Genomic DNA, 20,001 nt, shown 5'->3' with positions numbered 1-20,001 from the left:
ATCAGACTTTAGGGGGGCCGGACTGTGGCCAGTGGGAGTAAAAAATGTCCTGGGGTCAGTGGGAGGACCTATGTTTAGTATTAGGGGAGGAGTAGTGTCCCATCATTGGTGTCAACGAAAGGAATAGTGCCCCAAAAGCCAGATAAAGGCAAGCAAAGGGCCACAAAGTCACACAGTTTGGAGACCACTGGTATAGAAGATAGAAGATTGATACAGTGATGGCCAAAAATATTGGCACTCCTGTATTTCTGTCAGATAGTGCAGCACTTTGCCTGGAAAATTGTTGCAATTACAAATGTTGTTTAGGCATTCTCTTTTGACTGAGAAGGTGGAAACTCATAATCATAGCAATAACAACTATGATTTTAGAATATAACGTCTGCAACACGCACTGTCACCACAGACAGGTATGTTCAGAGATTTATCAAATACAGTATTTATCATATAGCACTCTTTAAGAAACAGGGATTCTTTTAGTTGGCATTAGCACAGTAAGAGGCAATTTGAACACTTTTCAAAATAGGGTTTAATAATGAAAAGGTCAAAGAGGTGCAAATAAAATATTTACAGAAAAAGGGGTGTTACAAGGAAATAAACTATAAAGCAACAAAGAATTAAAAAGGAGATGAAAATGAAAAATACTTACAAATCCCTTTGTTTTAGCAGTCCAATTGATCAAGAAAAAATGGTACAGTGGCTCTCTCAATTCCGGTTAGGTGTTCCTTGGTTGATGTTAAAATGAGAACTGTCAAGGGGCCTGACATTTCACTTTTCTTCTGGTGTTGACAGAGATCACCTGACCAATTACCTGGCTTAAGGGGTGGTGGCTGAGGGCTCACGTTTATAACTGCATCATAGCCCTCCCTTACACACAGTTTTATACTAATATTAATATCTTCCACTATGTACTGTTTCCATTGAGGAAACTGGTAGATTATTGTTCAGCATTATATTTCATGTCCAGGGATAACAAACACAGCTTAGCCATGTATGACCTTGATATGTTTGGTATGATATTCCCCATTCAAATATTTACCGTATTTTTTGCTCCATAAGACGCACCTGACCAAAAGACGCACCTAGTTTTTAGAGAAGGAAAACAAGAATAAAAATATTCTGAACCAATGAACAGCAGACATAGTACAGGAAATGACCAGATACTGCAGACATAGTACAGGAGATGACCAGAGACTGCAGACATACTACAGGAGATGACCATGTAACGGCAATGCTGGGTGCAATAACTAAAAGCAAGTCATATACACACACACAATACAGGTAATTTTAATAAGCATTTACACCATTACATATTCTACGCATGTGAAAGACCCTCTACTAAATGAATACCTGCCCTGGCACATAATAGCATTCACCCGGCACTCCAAGAAGTGACAGAATCCAACTGCAATTTTCTGTCAAAACCTCCTCTTTTATTATCACACGACACACAGAAGGATATATCTTATAGTCATCACAATCTGTATAATAACACACACCAATAATAATGTGAGCATTACAGCATGAAATATACACATCATTTGCAGCGTCACAGCATAGAATGAATACATTACCAAAGCTATGTGAAGGTGGGAAGGAACAGATCCCATCAGAACCATACTGCACAGGGGGTCACAGAGAAGCCGTAAACGTGACCAATCGATGAGCCCATATAGCCTTGGCAAGAGTCCCAGCATCAGAGCATCCTCGTCTGCTAGGAGGGCTTCCTAATCGATCCTGGTTGGACTCCTGGCATTTAAACCATTTTTCTGGCAGCTTTCCATAATTATTATTATTATACAGGATTTATATAGCGCCAACAGTTTGCTCAGCGCTTTACAATATAACGGGACACAATACAACAACAATACAGTTCAATACAAGAGGGAAAGGAGGGCCCTGCTCCTAGGAGCTTACAATCCATAAGTGGGTGATCGCCACACCCACTCTAGGAGGAGCTAGCAGAAAGGTTCTGTGAGGCTAACAGAGTCACGATCAGCCATATGGTGAGTCCACATCATTATCTGAAAAATCACACTTTTGCTTCAGATCACCTTCTTATCTACCCTAAACTTAAAGATTTCTAACTTCTCAAGCAAGTAGACATCCTTAAACAGGTTATTATCTTCTAATGTGACACTATTAGATGTCATAAACATGTTCAATCCCACAAACAAGTTTTTATCTTGCTTTTTATCTTGCTCTAAGCAGAATATCTTGTGACTCTGATGGTGTCTCTGTCTCTCTAGCCTAGAGAAATGACATCAGTCACTTTTCATGCTCCTGGCATCTGGGCAACGATGCTTTATTGTAAAAATTACCCAAGAAACAAAGGGTCCAAGGCCAACACATTTCACAGGCATTACAACCAGAGACTGTGGACATATTACAGGAGATGACCAGAGACTGAAGATGTACTACTGGAATGACCAGAGACTGCAGACATACTACAGGAGATGACCAGAGACTGCAGACATAGTACAGGAGATGACCAGACTGCAGATGTACTACAGGAGATGACCAGAGACTATGGACATAGTACAGGGGATGACCAGAGACTGCGGACATAGTACAGGATATGACCAGAGACTGCAGACCCTTGGGGGGCGGGTACCCAAATTTGAGAGGTACCCGCTCCCATTTCTGCTGCGATCGCCTAGGCGACTGGAAGAGGAAGTTGTCCTCCCTCCCCGTAGTCTTCTGGGACCAGGTCCCAGAAGACTACGGGGGTCATACGGGTGCCCACACTGAAGATGCCGGTGCCGGGGAGAAAAGACGGACTGTAAAACCAGCAGTGATGAGGACACTGCTGGACCGAGGAATAGGTAGGACCAAGGGGCAGGTTCTGCAGCAAAGAAGAGCCGAGCGGTCGGCACGGTATTCTAACACAGCGGCGGTGACGGGGGGAATACCGCTTCATATTTGCTCACACAGACATTTTCCCCCTTTTTGTGGGGGAAAAAGTGCATTTTATGGAGTGAAAAATACAGTACGTAATATTAATGTGTCTTGGTCCTGTTGGATTTTATGACTTGTATGTGGATTTTGTTGAGTTGTGAATTGGGCAGTGGTCTCAGAGAGGTAGCCCACGCCTGGCTGCTTTCCGTGATGTTTTATGGCATGCTATGCGTTCCTAATGCTTTAATTGCCCTACACGTCATGCGTGACAGACCTAACTTATTTTGTCATTGTTTTACAATAGGTCAGAGGGAAATGTTAATCTGTAGAGTTTTATATGGCCAATAAAAACAGGCATCCTGCCAGTACTCAATTAACGGTTTACAGCCCTGCCCAAGTCCTGTGTGCTGGTGTCTGCTGTCCCTAAGTTGAAAAACAGGCTGGGTTTTCCGTTCGCAGCCGTGACTATCAATCACCGGGTCCCCAGTTGGTGATTACTCACCGGTGCCCTGTGATTGCCGAGGATCTCCACTGGGAAGGAGAACTGATTGTAAACAAAACAGTTCTCCCTGTCAGCTCGTGCACACTGCTTTGCATAGCTGTGCAAAGAGCAGCCATACAAAGAAGTGTGCTAACAGTGAAGCACAAACACAGGGACCCATAGTAAAATACACCCAGCACACAGTTAACCCTTTGATTGCTCCTCATGTTAACCCCTTCCTGCCCTGTACCATTAGTACAGTGGCAGTGTTTTTTTTTTAGCACTGATCACTGTATTGGTGTCACTGGGGATGTCAGTGACACCAAGTCAGTTCCCCCAGTGTCAGAATGCCTGCCGCAGTCCCACTATAAGTCGCTGATCACTGCCATTGCTAGTAAAAATAAAAATTTTTAAAAAACATAAACCAATTAATTTACACATATTGGGAATTTTTTCAGCAAAGGCATGTAGCAGAATACATTTTGGCCTAAATATATGACAAAATTAGATTTAAATTTTTTTTTTACTGGATATGTTTAATAAATTAAAAATGTATTTAAATTGACGGTCTTTTTTTATAGCACAAAAAATAAAAACTGCACAGGCGATCAAATACCACTGAAAGAAAGCTCAATTCGTGGGAAAAAAAAGGATGTAAATTTCATTTGGGTGTAGTACTGCATGACTGCGTAATTGTTAGTTAAAGTAACGCAGCACCGTACCGTAAAAAATGGCGTGGTCAGGAAGGGGGGTAAATCCTCAGGAGGGCATGTGGTTAAAGTGTGTTAAAAAAATGGCTGAGGCCTGACAAGATGGCTGTCACCTACAGCATCCACGTGCCTAATGTGCACAATCATTACAATCCTTTTTTGTCCTTAGCAGTGGGCAGGTGCTGAATGATACAAAATACTCACTCAGCATACTCCTGTAAGTACAGAGGGATCTAAGGTCACTCCCCAGGGGGCGAATTCCTGACATCCTGGAAAATGGTGAAGGCTACAAGAAGATCAGCAAAGCTTTACGTATCAGTCAGAATACTGTAGCAAAAGTGATACAAAAATGATACAAAAAGAAGAATACTACTAGGACTCTGTACCCTGGAGTGATGGGACCAAGATAAATGTTTTTGGAACTGATGGCTTCAAAACTGTGTGGCATCGCAAAGGTGAGGAGTACAAAGAAAAATGCATGGTGCCTACAGTGAAACGTGGTGGCAGCATCCTTCTGTGGAGCTGTATGAGTGCTGCTGGTGTCAGGGAGCTGCATTTCATTGATGGTATCATGAATTCACAGATGTACTGCTCTATATTGAAAGAGAAGATGCTACCATCACTCCGTGCCCTTGGTTGTTGTGCACTTTTCCAGCATGACAATGATCCAAAACGCACATCTATGGCCACTCTTGCATTTCTAAAGCAGAACAGGGTGAAAGCGATTCAGTGGCCAAGTATGTCTTCTGATCTGAACCCAATCGAACACCTATAGGGAATTCTGAAGAGACAAGTTGAACATCACTCTCCATCCAGCATCCAGGCTGTAAAAGAGGTCGTTCTTGAAGAATGGAAAAAGATAGATGTTGTAGAATGTCACCAACTTGTTCATTCCATGCCTAGAAGACTTGGTGCTGTCCTTACAAATCATGGAGGTCATATAAAATACTAGATGTTGTTGTTTTTGTTGTGGGGTGTATTCATTTTTGCATCAACTAATTTGAGTATAACTGAAGTTTTTGTATACGAAGTTATGTTATTAATCTTACTCCCATGTAAAATGTTCTATAAAATTTAGTTTTGTCAAAATTTTGGAAATCTTGTGTTCATTGAGCTATTCATTTAAATTATACTTTTCAAAAGGGGTGTACTCATCTATGCTGAGGACTGTGTGTGTGTCTGTGTATATATATATATATGTGTGTGTGTATATATTTATTTACTTTACTCTTTTATTCATCTGTAGTTAGGCTTTAAATAGTTAAAGCCCAAAGTTCTAAAGTTCTCAATGAAGACTAGTTAGCTTGGATGTGCAAAGGTAATTCCCCAATTGCAGTGCAATTAATGTATTGATCCTAATGATTCTTATCTCTAGTGCTCCTAGTGCTGAGATATAAATCCATGCTGGACAATAATTCACATCATTTATAAATCAGAAAATGTATTCCTGTGTTTTTTCTAGAGAACAGAAGGAGCTTCTGCTGCCAGCTGTCTGCATATGATGATCCATCACTGAGGAGAATATTCGAGTATTACAGACTTGATCTGACCTACATCCTGGAGAACTTGAACCCTCATATTGTCCTGGTAGAACTAAAATCTCAGAATGTCTTAAACACAGATGTAAGAAAAGGATGATTCTAAATTACCTGCTGCAAAATATGTATGAGTAAAGGGGAACTCCGAGTCAATAGTTCTAAACATGGATTACTCCAGTCCTTTATAATTGTATGCCACATCACTTCATACTGATCATAAACAATTGGACATATAAGACCTCCCAGTAGGCATGACTATATCAAAACTTCATTACATCGCACAAAAGATATTGAAACCATTTACACAACTGCTCCCACCAGAATTCAGTAAGGCACTATGGGGTTTATTTACTAAAGGCAAATAGGCATTTTTCCCAGAATTTAGCGAATGTGGGGAAGCTTCGGTTTGCAAGGAAAATAAAAAAAAAAAACAACATTTTTGCTTGTACATGATTGGATGATGGAAATCAACAGAACTTCACCACATTCACTAAGCTCTGAGAAAAATGAGTGCAATTGTACTTGCAAAGTGCAGTCTATTTGCCTTTATTAAATCAACTCCATTGTCTTTAAAATTGCTTATATCAATGTATCCAATTGTATATACAGTATATTATATTAATTTTCTGTTATATTGTTCTGTTTCGCGTTATTGAACTGTTGTATAACACTAGTCAGACAGTCTAACAATAATTCAGAAGTCAAGAAACGTGAGACATCAGATCTGTATGTATTCCTTGTTCTGAATAACTTTTTAAAACTACAACATAAGCACAAACAAAACATATGTGTCAGTACATTAAACATTATACAACAGCTTCATCCCATCAGTGAGTGTACTCACGGACAATTCCACCATAAGTCCAGGAATAGCTTGGAGCTCCACTGTATGCTGCTTGCTAGATTCAGAAACAGTCACAAAATGGAGGATAGGAAGTTCCAGGTTAGAGGTTATTGCCTCTATGTGAAAATTACCACTTCCTGACAAATCCTGATATAACTAGGCATAATAACTCTAACCAAATTAAAAAAGAAATAAGCGCCACTTACAAAAAACACCAAAGTGTCAGCAGCATATCCCACCCAAAATAAATATTGGCAACAATAATTCTAATTAAAAGGTATGTGCTAATAACAAACTTATACAAAGGTGTATATCATCATCCAAAAAAAAAAAACATTTAGTGTTTTAAATAAATAATTATAGCGACCAAACATAAATTAGTGTCCAAAAAAAAAAAAAAAAAAAAAATATCTTCAGTGAATTGAACCAATTGTGAAAAATCCATCACCAAAGGAGATTAAATGAACTCACCAGAGCTAATGGCTGGTCAAATTATAAACCAGCAACAGCGCTTGTGTTCTGGGAGCAATGAACCCGATGTCCAAATAGATATGGTGATGTTTCAGACACTTCCGGATAATAATAATCACAGCCAAACAACTTTGCAGCCCAAGCTCTTATGATGAACTTCTCCACTCTTTCTCATACCTCCATGAGAGCATACAGTACACTCAGGGACAAAAAAGAGAACATAATGGTGCAATACGTTTTTTTTTTTTTCCCATTTATCTCTTTAATAAAAAAGGTATAAGGAAACTCACAAACAAGGTGTCCAACAGACACCAGCTTCAATCGCAAAAAAAGGTGAGATACAATTACCGCTCACCGCGGATCTCTTCCATACAGCACAGAACAGCAAGGCTCTCTAACGTCCACATCTAGTAGACCACGCCCAACCGCTTTCATCACACCGACATCATCAAGGGGCGGTACGATGGTCACTATAATTATTTATTGAAAACACTAAATTTTTTTTTTTTGGATGATGATATACACCTTTGTATAAGTTTGTTATTAGCGCATACCTTTTTATTAGGATAATAACTCTAACCACTAGATGGCAGCAACATCACATAACATTACAGTATATTACATACATTATTTTCAACAATATCGGCAGAACATATATCCTTTCATTGTTATAAATATTCTTCACATCAAAGAAGCAGGTGAATCTTCTTTTAATATGAATCAGAGATTACATGCTTCCTAGTAAAGTGTGCCATTCCTAGTATGACTAGTTTAATTAGTGTGTTGTATGTAAGTGTATATGTCCTGTGAGATAATTACTGCATTGTATACAGTCTTATAATAAAGCTTCAGAAACGTGAGGAGTGAGTGTAACATTATAACGTCACTATAGTGTTCAATGATATGGCACCGTATAGACTTCAAAATCATTTTGACATCAAAACATTTTTTATTTTTAAATGCTCATGTAGGCTCCAATATACTGTATGAGCTCCAGTAATATGACCATGTGACCAAATCAATGATGTATAAGTACATCATGTCCAGAGTTGCATTGCAGCTCACATCCATAACTTCTTATACATACTAGACATGATAACATCTTCCTATAGCTGCACCTCATTTGGCGATAAGCAGAAAGTTTTCACCAACTTGGTTTTGTAGTGAAACTGACAAAAGTTTGGCAACGTTTGTCTAAAAACTATTTTTTTTAAAAGGCAAGAGCACTGTACATATATAGATAAAGATAACTGAAGACACGAATTAAGGGATGAAAAAAAATTATTTTGTTTTGATTTGCTATTTAAATAACTTTTGTTTTGATAAATTTGTGTTTATTCGAATTTGAATTCGATTCAAATCAATTCGTCCGAATTCTAAACATTTGAATATGCATTTAAATTCAAATTGACATTTTAATTCAAATTTATTCTATTCAAATTTCATAATACGGGTATATTATTTCTATTTTATTCTATTCTATTCTATATTTTTTTCTATTCTATTCTTTTTTATTCTATTCTTTTCTACGCTATAATCTATTCAAATTTATTGTAGTTGAAATTCAAATTTCAGAAGATGGTTATATTCTTTCTATTCTATTGAATTTTTATTCCATTGTTTTTTACTATTCTATTCTATTCTTTTCTATTCTTTTAAAATACCAATTTTTTTCTATTCCAATTTGGAATTTCAGCAGACAGTTTTATTCTATTTTATTCTATTCTATTGTTTTTTTCTATTCTATTCTTTTCCATTCTATTCTATTCTTATCTATTATTTTCAAATTCGAATTTATTCTATTTGAAAATTGAATTTTGGAAGACAGTTATATTCTTTCTATTTTATTCTATTATATTCTACTCTTTTATTTTTTATTCTATTTTTTATATAGTATTCTATTTTTTTCTATTCTTTTATTTTCTATTCTGTTTTTCTATTCTTTTATGTTCTACGCTCATCTTTTTTTAATTCGATTTTGAATTTGAGTCAAAACGGTCATGCTGAACGATGTTACAAGCAGCATAACGTTCTCCACGGCTTCTTCAGACCCTTTCATATCTGTCACATGTGCTCATGGTGAACCTGCTCTTATCTGTGAAAAGCACAGGGCGCCAGTGGTAGACCTGCCAATTCTGGTGTTCAATGGCAAATGCCAATCGAGCTCTATGGTGCTGGGCAGTGAGCACAGGGCCCTGATGGGTTAATGACCTTTTACGGCCCTGTCCAGCCCTCCTAGAGTAACTGCCTGTCTCCTGGAATCTACTCCATGCTATTGAGAATGTGCTGAGAGACACAGAAAACATTCTGGCAATGGCATGTATTGATGTGCCATCCTGGAGGAGCTGGACTGCCTGTGCAACCTCTGTAGGGTCCAGGTATCACCTCATGCTACCAGCAGTGACAGTGACCCTAGCCAAATGCAAAACTAGTGAAAAACAGTCTGAAAAGATGAGTAGGGAAAAAAATGTCAGTGGCTTCCACTTGTAAAACCATTCCTGTTTTGGAGGTTGTCTCATTGTTGCTCCCCTAGTGCACCTGTTGTTAATTTCATTAACACAAAAGCAGCTGAAACTGATTAACAACCCGCTCTGCTACCTAACTGACCAGATCAACATCCCAGGAGAAACTTGATTTGATGCTATACTCTGATTAAAAAGTGTTCCTTTAAGTTTATATAGTGTGTGTGTGTATATATATATATATATATATATATATATATATATATATATATATGCCTATTGCTGATTTCATTCAAAGACTATTGGGAAAATTTACTAAAAGTGGAGCATTCAGAATCTGGTGCAGCTGTGCATGGTGGCCAATCAGCTTCTAACTTCAGCTTGTTCAATTAAGCTTAGAAACTAAAACCTGGAAGCTGATTGGTTTATGTGCAGAGCTGCATCAGATTTTGCACTTTCTAGTTTTAGTAAATAACCCCATGTGTGTTAGTGCTAGAATATAGACGTCTTCCAAAATTCAAATTCCTAAAAGAACAGAAAACAGAATAGAATAGAGAAGAAAAGAAAGGAATAGAATAGTATAGAAAAGCACAGAATAGAAAAGAATATGATAGGATATAATAGGACAGAAAACATAGAATAGATTAGAATACAATATAACAGTCTTCAAAAATTCAGATTTAGAATACCATAGAGCCAACTATTCTTTAGAATGAATTTAGATTGATTTGATATTTTCGATTCACATTAAATTCAAATTGAATACTTCAAATCCATTAGAAAAATTTGAATTTGGTCAAAAACAAATAAACGAAATTAAAGAAAATTAAACTAAACAAATTTAGTTTCGAATGTAACAAAATGAAATTAGTAACTTTGATCCGAAGCAAAACTAAACACATTTTTTTGTTCTCCATATGTCTAGTTCTTGGCATTTAATCACATGATATGAGGTACAAAGGAAGTTGGTGATGACTTTCCCCTTGTAAATGTTGTGATCATAGGTGTGAACAGGCAGCAGGGAGCTCTATAATGCCCAGCCTATGTCATTGACTGCAGGTCCCCTCTGACCAAGTCTGAATGGTGAAGAATATCCGTTCAGCACCACCAGCCCAACATATCTTATTAGTACTAACCCAGGGGCAAATGACTGTATACCCCTAGCCAAGTCCTCCCCTGGCTACATTTTTCAAATGTTTCTGATCAAAAAGCAATATGATATACATTTACACTAGGATCACACTTATGCAGATTTCAGTGCATTTTCCAATCTGCAGAAACTCAATACAGTTAATTTAATATGATTTCCTATGGATCTAGTTCACATTCGTGTGTTTGAGCCGGTGCAGATTTTTGAAATGGTCAGGGAATTTTTTCATACAGCAGATTGCATTTTGCGTGTAACAGACTTCAATCGAACCATACCAAAAATGCAACTATTGCATTTTGGATGCGCTTTTTATGCATCTTGCATTTTAAGACCTTAGCGGGTGACCTTAGGAACTGATGAGTCATCAACTGTCATCGGGGTTTTCCGCTGACAGCTGAATATAACGAAACCTATTGCTGACAATTAACAAAAAAAAAAAAATGGGCAAAAACAGCGTCGGGTACCCCCAGTCCATACCAGGCCCTTCAGGTCTATTATGGATTTTAAGGGTAACTCCATGCCAAAACAAAAAAAAGGTGTCCCCCCCCCCCCAAAATCCATGCCAGGCCCTTATCCAAGCATGCAGCCCAGCAGGACAGGAAAGGGGGGGGGGGTGAGTGAGCGCCCCCCCTCCAGAACCATACCAGGCCCCATGCCCTCAACGTGGGGGGGGGGCTGCGTTGGGGCAGGGGGTTCCTCCTCCAAAGCACCTTGTCCCCATGTTGATGAGGACAAGGGCCTGTTCCCCACAACCCTGGGCTGTTGTTGTGGGGGTCTGCGGGGGGGGCTTATCAGAATCTGGAAGCCCCATTTACCTAGGGGCCCCTAGATCCCAACACCCCCATGTGAATGAGTATGGGGTACATAGCTCCTACTCATTCACCAAAAAGTGTAAAAAGTGAATAAAAACACAATAATTTTTGACAAATCTTCTATTTTAAAAAAAAAAAGTCCCCCGAAGTAGATCCAACATCAATCATGATAAACGTCGCTGACAACGACCCGAAGAAAAAAAAAAGAGCTTCACTCCTGATGAAGGCTTCTGTTGTCTGACAGCTTTTAAATAAGTGAAGGGGTGGAGCCACCAGGTGATCCTGCCCACATTGTGACATCATTGACCAGGGAATGCTGGATCGATAGCCCAGGGTTGTGGGGTAGAGGCCCTTTTCCTCTTCAACATGGGGACAAGGTGCTTGCCCCAAAGCACCCCCCCATGTTGAGGGCATGTGGCCTGGTATGGTTCAGGAGGGGAGGTGCTCTCTCATCCCCTCCCTTTACTGACTTGTCGGGCTGCATGCTTGGATAAGGGTCTGGTGTGGATTTTGGAAGGACCACACACCATTTTTTACATTTTGTCATGGGGTTCCCTTTAAAATCCATACTAGACCCAAAGGTCTTTAGATAGGGGGGGGGACCCCACACTGTTTTTTCCAGTTTTTTTAAAAAAATTAATTACTGGCAATTTTTTCTTTATATTCAGCTGTCTATGAGGAACTCCGTTGACAGCTGATGACTCATCATTTGTTAAGCACACGGCGGACACCTGCTCCTTAATTTTGATTTAATTTTATAAAATTATATTTTTATTAGTTACATCTTACAAAACCCAGCAACACTTTAATACATAATGAACTACACTTTATTACACATTTTTAAAAGGAAAAAAAAACAAAACATATCCCCTCCCATCCCTCCCCCCACCCTTAACCTCCCTTTTCTTTTTTTATAACTCCTTCTTATTCCTCTATTATTATTATATTATTATACAGTATTTATATAGCGCCAAAGGGTATGCTCAGCGCTCAGTAGCAAGGGGGACAGAACATGAGACAAGACAGTGACAAAACAGTACACGAGGGGTTCGAGGGCCCTGCTCTTTCGAGCTTACAATATAGGAGGGAGGGGACGGTGATACAGGAGGAGATGGCTGTGGGGGATGGAGTGGTGGGAGGAGTGGAGGAGGTTAATAGGTGCGGTCAGGTTTTAGGTGAGGTTGGGGTAGGCTTCCCTGAAGAGGAGGGTTTTCAGGGTGCGCCTGAAGGTGAGGAGGGTGGGTGACAGTCTGATGGATTGGGGTAGGGAGTTCCAGAGGATGGGGGAAGTCCTAGAGAAGTCCTGCAATTGGGCGTGGGAGGAGGAGACCAGGGATCTAGAGAGTAAGAGGTCCTGTGATGAGCGGAGGGCACGGGTAGGGTAGTATTTGGGTATCAGGTCAGTTATGTAGTTTGGGGCGGCGTTGTGAATGGCTTTGTAGGTCAGGGTTAGCAGTTTGAATTTGATGCGTTGGGCAATCAGGAGCCAGTGAAGGGATTGGCAGAGGGGGGGGGCAGATGTGGAGCGGTTGGTGAGGTGGATGAGTCTAGCCACTGAGTTTAGGATCGAATGGAGTGAGGATAGCGTTCGTTTGGGTCTCCCCAGTGAGAAGGGAATTGCAATAGTCCAGGCGTGAGATGATGAGGGAGCGTACGAGTTGTTTGGTGGTGTCTGGGGTGAGGAATGTGCGTATCTTGGAGATGTTGCGGAGGTGGAGCCTGCAAGATCTAAATAGCAGTTGGATGTGGGGTAGGAAGGAGAGGTGGGAGTCCAGGGTGACACCCAGGACTTTGGCGTGTGGGGTGGGAGAGATGGTGGCGTTGTTAGTAGTGATGGAGTGGATGGGGGGGGCGCGGGGGGGGAAGACCAGGAGCTCGGTTTTGGATAGGTTAAGTTTGAGGAAATGGAGCAACATCCAATCTGATATGTCGTTTAGGAGGTGGGCGATGCGGGCAGAGAGTGAGGGGGTGAGGTGGGGGGTGGAGAGGTAAATTTGGGTGTCGTCGGCATAGAGGTGGTAATTGAAGCCATGGGAGGGAATAAGTTTGCCAAGGGAGGAGGTATAGATGGAGAAGAGGAGGGGCCCGAGGACAGAGCCTTGGGGGACCCCGACAGAGAGGGGGAGGGAGGGGGAGGTGGTAGTGTTGTAGGTGATGCTGAAGGAGCGTTGGGAAAGGTAGGAGAACCAGGAGAGAGCAGTGTTCCTGATGCCTCTAGTATTACACCTTCACACCTTTCGTTTTCTCCTCTAACTTTATTATTTCCTTTTATCACTATCTCTCTCTCCCTCTTCTCATTTCTCTTTATTCTACTCCAACTCCACGAACCTCTTTGTAGTTTTAAAACCATCTTTCCCAGATTTTTATGAATTTACCCATTTTATCTTCTCCACTGTAATAAAGTTCTTCCTTTCTATATATAAATTCTACTCTTTTTATCCAATCTTTTAATGTAGGGGTCTTTTGGGCTTTCCAAAATGTAGAGATCAGCCCTTTTGCCACATTAATTAGATGAGGTGTCATCGTATTCTTATACTGTTTTACTGTTAGATCAGTGTTAAGGAATAGGCAAACCCATGGATTGCTCACTATATTCTCTCCTATAATAATCTCCACTATTTGTTGAACTACTTACTGCCAAAATTCTTGTATTTTGGAACATTCCCACCATATATGTACCATTGTGCCCTCCTTCCCACATCCCCTCCAGCATAGCGATGAGTTCTCTGAGTGAAACTTATGGGCTCTACTGGGTGTAACATACCATCTTTCTATAATTTTCTAATTCATCTACTGTATACTGTGTTCATATCGACTACCCCGTGTATAATTCTAAATATTTTCTTTCTCTGCTGCTCACTCAACTGTGTTTTCAACTTTTTCCCATTTGCTGATATACAATGGCACAACCAGTTCAGCAATTATAAAAAGTGTCTTATAAATGCGAGAAGTGCAATGTTTTTGTATTCCCTTTAAGTTCAATAATTGCGCCAAAGGATACAAATTTTCAACACCTTTTAATGGCTGTGGAAGTGATACGACAAAACGTCTTAATTGGTAATACCACCATTCATACATCACCTGAAACGTATCCCTTTTTTGTTTCAACTCCTGTAAAGTGTTTAACTTCCCTTTTTTCATAATATTTTTTAAACGCACATTCCTATCTTTAATCCAGTTACCTGCAATAGTGCTTTTTCCAGGTGGAAAAAAATCCGTTCCCAACAATGGTATTAATGGTGAATTATACTCCCATCCTTTTTGTTTGTGGATTAAGTCCCATACCCTAAATAAATTGGTTTGTTAAAGTACTAGTGCTTTCAGAAAACATACGATACTGTTGTGGAACCCAAATAATTTGATCTAATTGTGCATCGCTCTAGTGGTTGTTCAATCCCTACCCAACTTTTCCCCTGTGGATTATACACCCATTCCATTATTCATGATAAAATGACTGCACAGTAATATATTTTGATCTCTGGCATATTTAAGCCCCCATTTATTTTATCCTTACACAAGACCTCGTATTTCACCCTTGGTTTTTTATTTGTCCAGATATATCTCATTATCATCCATTTTAATATCCTAAAATACGCAGGTGGCAAATATATTGGAAGCATTTTAAATTTATACAAGATTTTAGGTAGTATCACCATCTTAACCATGTTAATTCGTCCTATCCAGGAAAGTGATCCTTTATACTGTAGTTTGCTTGGTATATACTCTTAAGTGATGGGGTTAACTTTACTCCTAAGTACTTTAGTTCTTTATCCTTACACCTAAAGGAACATTTTTCTTGTAATGCTTATCTTTCTACTCTCGTCATATTAATATCTAAAATCTCAGATTTATTTTAAGATTAATTTTAAAGTTTGATAGCTCTCCATAATACTTTAATCGCATTAGGTTTGGCAAAGTTACTCTGGGGTATACAACATAGAATAACATATCGTCTGCATACACTGCTACTTTATGTATTGTATAGTTGCTAATAAGGGCTCCAAGGATAAAACAAACAAAAGAGGCAAAAGTGGGCATCCCTGCCTAGTTTCATTGTACATTTCGAAAGGCTGAGACAATGAACCATAGATCTTTACTGCTGCTGAGGGATGACTATATAGAGATTTTATCCACTGGACACCTCTAAGGTACTCAGCATAAATTCTCAATCTACCCCGTTGAATGCTTTTTCAGTGTCTCGCGACAGGAATAGCACTGGGGACCTCTCCTTCTTGCTCTTTTGTAGGAGGAGTAGTGATCTCAGACCATTGTCTCTACCTTCTCTTCTTGGTATATACCCCACCTGATCTATATGTATCTACTCCGGCATTATGTTCTTCATCCCACTGGTGATAATTTTTGCATATAATTTCATGTCTATGTTTAGTAATGAAATTGGTCTGTGGCTGGCACATTGAGACAAATCTTTGCCTTATTTAGGTATAATTGTAATATGTGCCAGCAATGACTCCTTCCTTATTTACACTTATTCTCCTAATGCATTCGTATATATACACATTGTTGGCACTAGTTGTTCTCTAAATTTCCTGTAGTATCTCACCGTATATCCGTCTGGCCTGAGCTTTTCCTTGCTGCTGTACTCCTTAGTGCAACTTGTTTTTTTTTTGTGAGATTGGTCTTTCTTACATTGCCGATTTTTCTTCCTCTATTCTAGGTAGTCCAGACACTTTTATATATATATGGGTTTTCATTCTCCTATCTTCTTCCAGTTTTTTGTTTGGGTTTAACTGCATATAAGGAACTATAATTAGAGATGAGCGAATTTCTCAAAAATTCGATTCGGCTGATTCGGCGATTTCCAGTGTGAAATTCGATTCGATGCGAATTTCTTCGCTACGAAGATGACTTATAAAAAGGGTTTCTAGGCTTCAGAGAGACTTTAAATTAGTGCAGAACACTGTACCTTTAATTTAAATGCCCTTGGAGATGAGGAAAGAGAAGGAGAAGGAGAAGGATGAGAAGAAGGAGAAGGATGAGAAGAAGGAGAAGGAGAAGGATGAGAAGAAGGAGAAGGAGAAGGATGAGAAGAAGGAGAAGGAGAAGGATGAGAAGAAGGAGAAGGAGAAGGATGAGGAGAAGGAGAAGGATGAGAAGAAGGATGAGAAGAAGGAGAAGGAGAAGGATGAGAAGAAGGAGAAGGATGAGAAGAAGGAGAAGGAGAAGGATGAGAAGATGGAGAAGGAGAAGGATGAGAAGAAGGAGAAGGAGAAGGATGAGAAGAAGGAGAAGGAGAAGGATGAGAAGAAGGAGAAGGATGAGGAGAAGGAGAAGGATGAGAAGAAGGAGAAGGATGAGAAGAAGAAGGAGAAGGAGAAGGATGAGAAGAAGGAGAAGGATGAGAAGAAGGAGAAGGATGAGAAGAAGGAGAAGGAGAAGGAGAAGCAGAAGGAGAAGGATGAGAAGGAAAAGGAGAAGGATGAGAAGATGGAGAAGGAGAAGGATGAGAAGAAGGAGAAGGAGAAGGATGAGAAGAAGGAGAAGGATGAGAAGATGGAGAAGGAGAAGGATGAGAAGAAGGAGAAGGAGAAGGATGAAAAGAAGGAGAAGGAGAAGGATGAGAAGAAGGAGAAGGAGAAGGATGAGAAGAAGGAGAAGGAGAAGGATGAGAAGAAGGAGAAGGAGAAGAATGAGAAGAAGGAGAAGGATGAGAAGAAGGAGAAGGATGAGAAGAAGGATGAGAAGAAGGATGAGAAGAAGGAGAAGGATGAGAAGAAGGACAGTTCTGTGACAGTTTCTGTCTATTTCTGACAGTTCTGGGACATTCACTCCATACAGCTGTTTCAACCGCTGTATGGAGGGAATGTCATGGAACTGTCAGAAATAGACTATTAATAACAGTTCTGGGACTGTCCTTCCATGCAGCGGTTGAAACATTGTATGTATTTGTTTCCATAAATGGATCCATTTATGGAAACAAATAGATACAATGTTTCAACCGCTGTATGGAAGGACAGTCCCAGAACTGTCATTAATAGTCTATTTCTGACAGTTCTATGACATTCCCTCCATACAGCGGTTGAAACAGCTGTATGGAGTGAATGTCCCAGAACTGTCAGAAATAGACTATTTATGACAGTTCTGGGATTGTCCTTCCATACAGCGGTTGAAACATTGTATCTATTTTTTTCCATAAATGACATTCTGCAAATACACTTAGAGGAGCGCTGCAGATACACTTTTTGCCGGCTTGGAATTAATCTTATTTTCATCCTACTTCTTCTTCTTCATCCTCATCCTCATAAGAAGAAAAAGAAGAAGTAGGATGAAAATAAGAATAATTCCAAGCCGGCAAAAAGTGTATCTGCAGCGCTCCTCTAAGTGTATCTGCAGAATGTCATTTATGGAAAAAAATAGATACAATGTTTCAACCGCTGTATGGAGTGAATGTCCCAGAACTGTCATAAATAGTCTATTTCTGACAGTTCTGGGACATTCACTCCATACAGCTGTTTCAACCGCTGTATGGAGGGAATGTCATAGAACTGTCAGAAATAGACTATTAATGACAGTTCTGGGACTGTCCTTCCATACAGCGGTTGAAACATTGTATCTATTTGTTTCCATAAATGGATCCATTTATGGAAACAAATAGATACAATGTTTCAACCGCTCTATGGAAGGACAGTCCCAGAACTGTCATTAATAGTCTATTTCTGACAGTTCTATGACATTCCCTCCATACAGCGGTTGAAACAGCTGTATGGAGTGAATGTCCCAGAACTGTCAGAAATAGACTATTTCTGACAGTTCTGGGACTGTCCTTCCATACAGCGGTTGAAACATTGTATGTATTTGTTTCCATAAATGGATCCATTTATGGAAACAAATACATACAATGTTTCAACCGCTGTATGGAAGGACAGTCCCAGAACTGTCATTAATAGTCTATTTCTGACAGTTCCATGACATTCCCTCCATACAGCGGTTGAAACAGCTGTATGGAGTGATTGTCCCAGAACTGTCATAAATAGTCTATTTCTGACAGTTCTGGGACATTCACTCCATACAGCTGTTTCAACCGCTGTATGGAGGGAATGTCATGGAACTGTCAGAAATAGACTATTAATGACAGTTCTGGGACTGTCCTTCCATACAGCGGTTGAAACATTGTATGTATTTGTTTCCATAAATGGATCCATTTATGGAAACAAATACATACAATGTTTCAACCGCTGTATGGAAGGACAGTCCCAGAACTGTCATTAATAGTCTATTTCTGACAGTTCCATGACATTCCCTCCATACAGCGGTTGAAACAGCTGTATGGAGTGAATGTCCCAGAACTGTCAGAAATAGACTATTTATGACAGTTCTGGGACTGTCCTTCCATACAGCGGTTGAAACATTGTATCTATTTTTTTCCATAAATGACATTCTGCAAATACACTTAGAGGAGCGCTGCAGATACACTTTTTGCCGGCTTGGAATTAATCTTATTTTCATCCTACTTCTTCTTCTTCATCCTCATCCTCATAAGAAGAAAAAGAAGAAGTAGGATGAAAATAAGAATAATTCCAAGCCGGCAAAAAGTGTATCTGCAGCGCTCCTCTAAGTGTATCTGCAGAATGTCATTTATGGAAAAAAATAGATACAATGTTTCAACCGCTGTATGGAGTGAATGTCCCAGAACTGTCATAAATAGTCTATTTCTGACAGTTCTGGGACATTCACTCCATACAGCTGTTTCAACCGCTGTATGGAGGGAATGTCATAGAACTGTCAGAAATAGACTATTTATGACAGTTCTGGGACTGTCCTTCCATACAGCGGTTGAAACATTGTATGTATTTGTTTCCATAAATGGATCCATTTATGGAAACAAATACATACAATGTTTCAACCGCTGTATGGAAGGACAGTCCCAGAACTGTCATTAATAGTCTATTTCTGACAGTTCCATGACATTCCCTCCATACAGCGGTTGAAACAGCTGTATGGAGTGATTGTCCCAGAACTGTCAGAAATAGTCTATTTCTGACAGTTCTGGGACATTCACTCCATACAGCTGTTTCAACCGCTGTATGGAGGGAATGTCATGGAACTGTCAGAAATAGACTATTAATGACAGTTCTGGGACTGTCCTTCCATACAGCGGTTGAAACATTGTATGTATTTGTTTCCATAAATGGATCCATTTATGGAAACAAATACATACAATGTTTCAACCGCTGTATGGAAGGACAGTCCCAGAACTGTCATTAATAGTCTATTTCTGACAGTTCTATGACATTCCCTCCATACAGCGGTTGAAACAGCTGTATGGAGGTAATGTCCCAGAACTGTCAGAAATAGACTATTTCTGACAGTTCTGGGACATTCCCTCCATACAGCGGTTTCCGGCAAAAAGTGTATGTGCAGAGTTCCTCTATTCTGCAGATACACTTAGAGGAGCTCTGCAGATACACTTAGAGGAGCTCTGCACATACACTTTTTGCCGGCTTGGAATTATTCTTATTTTCATCCTACTTCTTCTTCTTCTTCTTCTTCATCCTCATCCTCATCCTCTTCTTCTTCTTCTGAGGATGAGGATGAGGATGAAGAAGAAGAAGAAGAAGAAGAAGAAGAAGTAGGATGAAAATAAGATTAATTCCAAGCCGGCAAAAAGTGTATGTGCAGA

General features: G+C 39.6%; 1 protein-coding gene across 1 annotated transcript in view; it reads left to right on the top strand.

The window, feature by feature from the left end:
- LOC149456245 (NACHT, LRR and PYD domains-containing protein 3-like) overlaps positions 1 to 20,001 on the top strand; it is a 134,451-nt gene that overhangs the window by 37,668 nt on the left and 76,782 nt on the right. Inside the window, exon 3 of the mRNA XM_089685289.1 lies at positions 5,549 to 5,709. Coding sequence (XP_089541415.1) covers positions 5,549 to 5,709 — 161 coding nt within the window. The remainder of the gene's footprint in view (positions 1 to 5,548; positions 5,710 to 20,001) is intronic.

This window comes from Staurois parvus, unplaced genomic scaffold (assembly GCF_062004578.1).
Source record: "Staurois parvus isolate SC_StPar_1 unplaced genomic scaffold, SC_StPar_1.0 ptg000366l, whole genome shotgun sequence".
In the NCBI taxonomy this organism is placed as follows: Eukaryota; Metazoa; Chordata; class Amphibia; order Anura; family Ranidae; genus Staurois; species Staurois parvus.
Note: the sequence above shows the minus strand (reverse complement) of the source record. Positions and strands in the feature narration are given on the sequence as shown.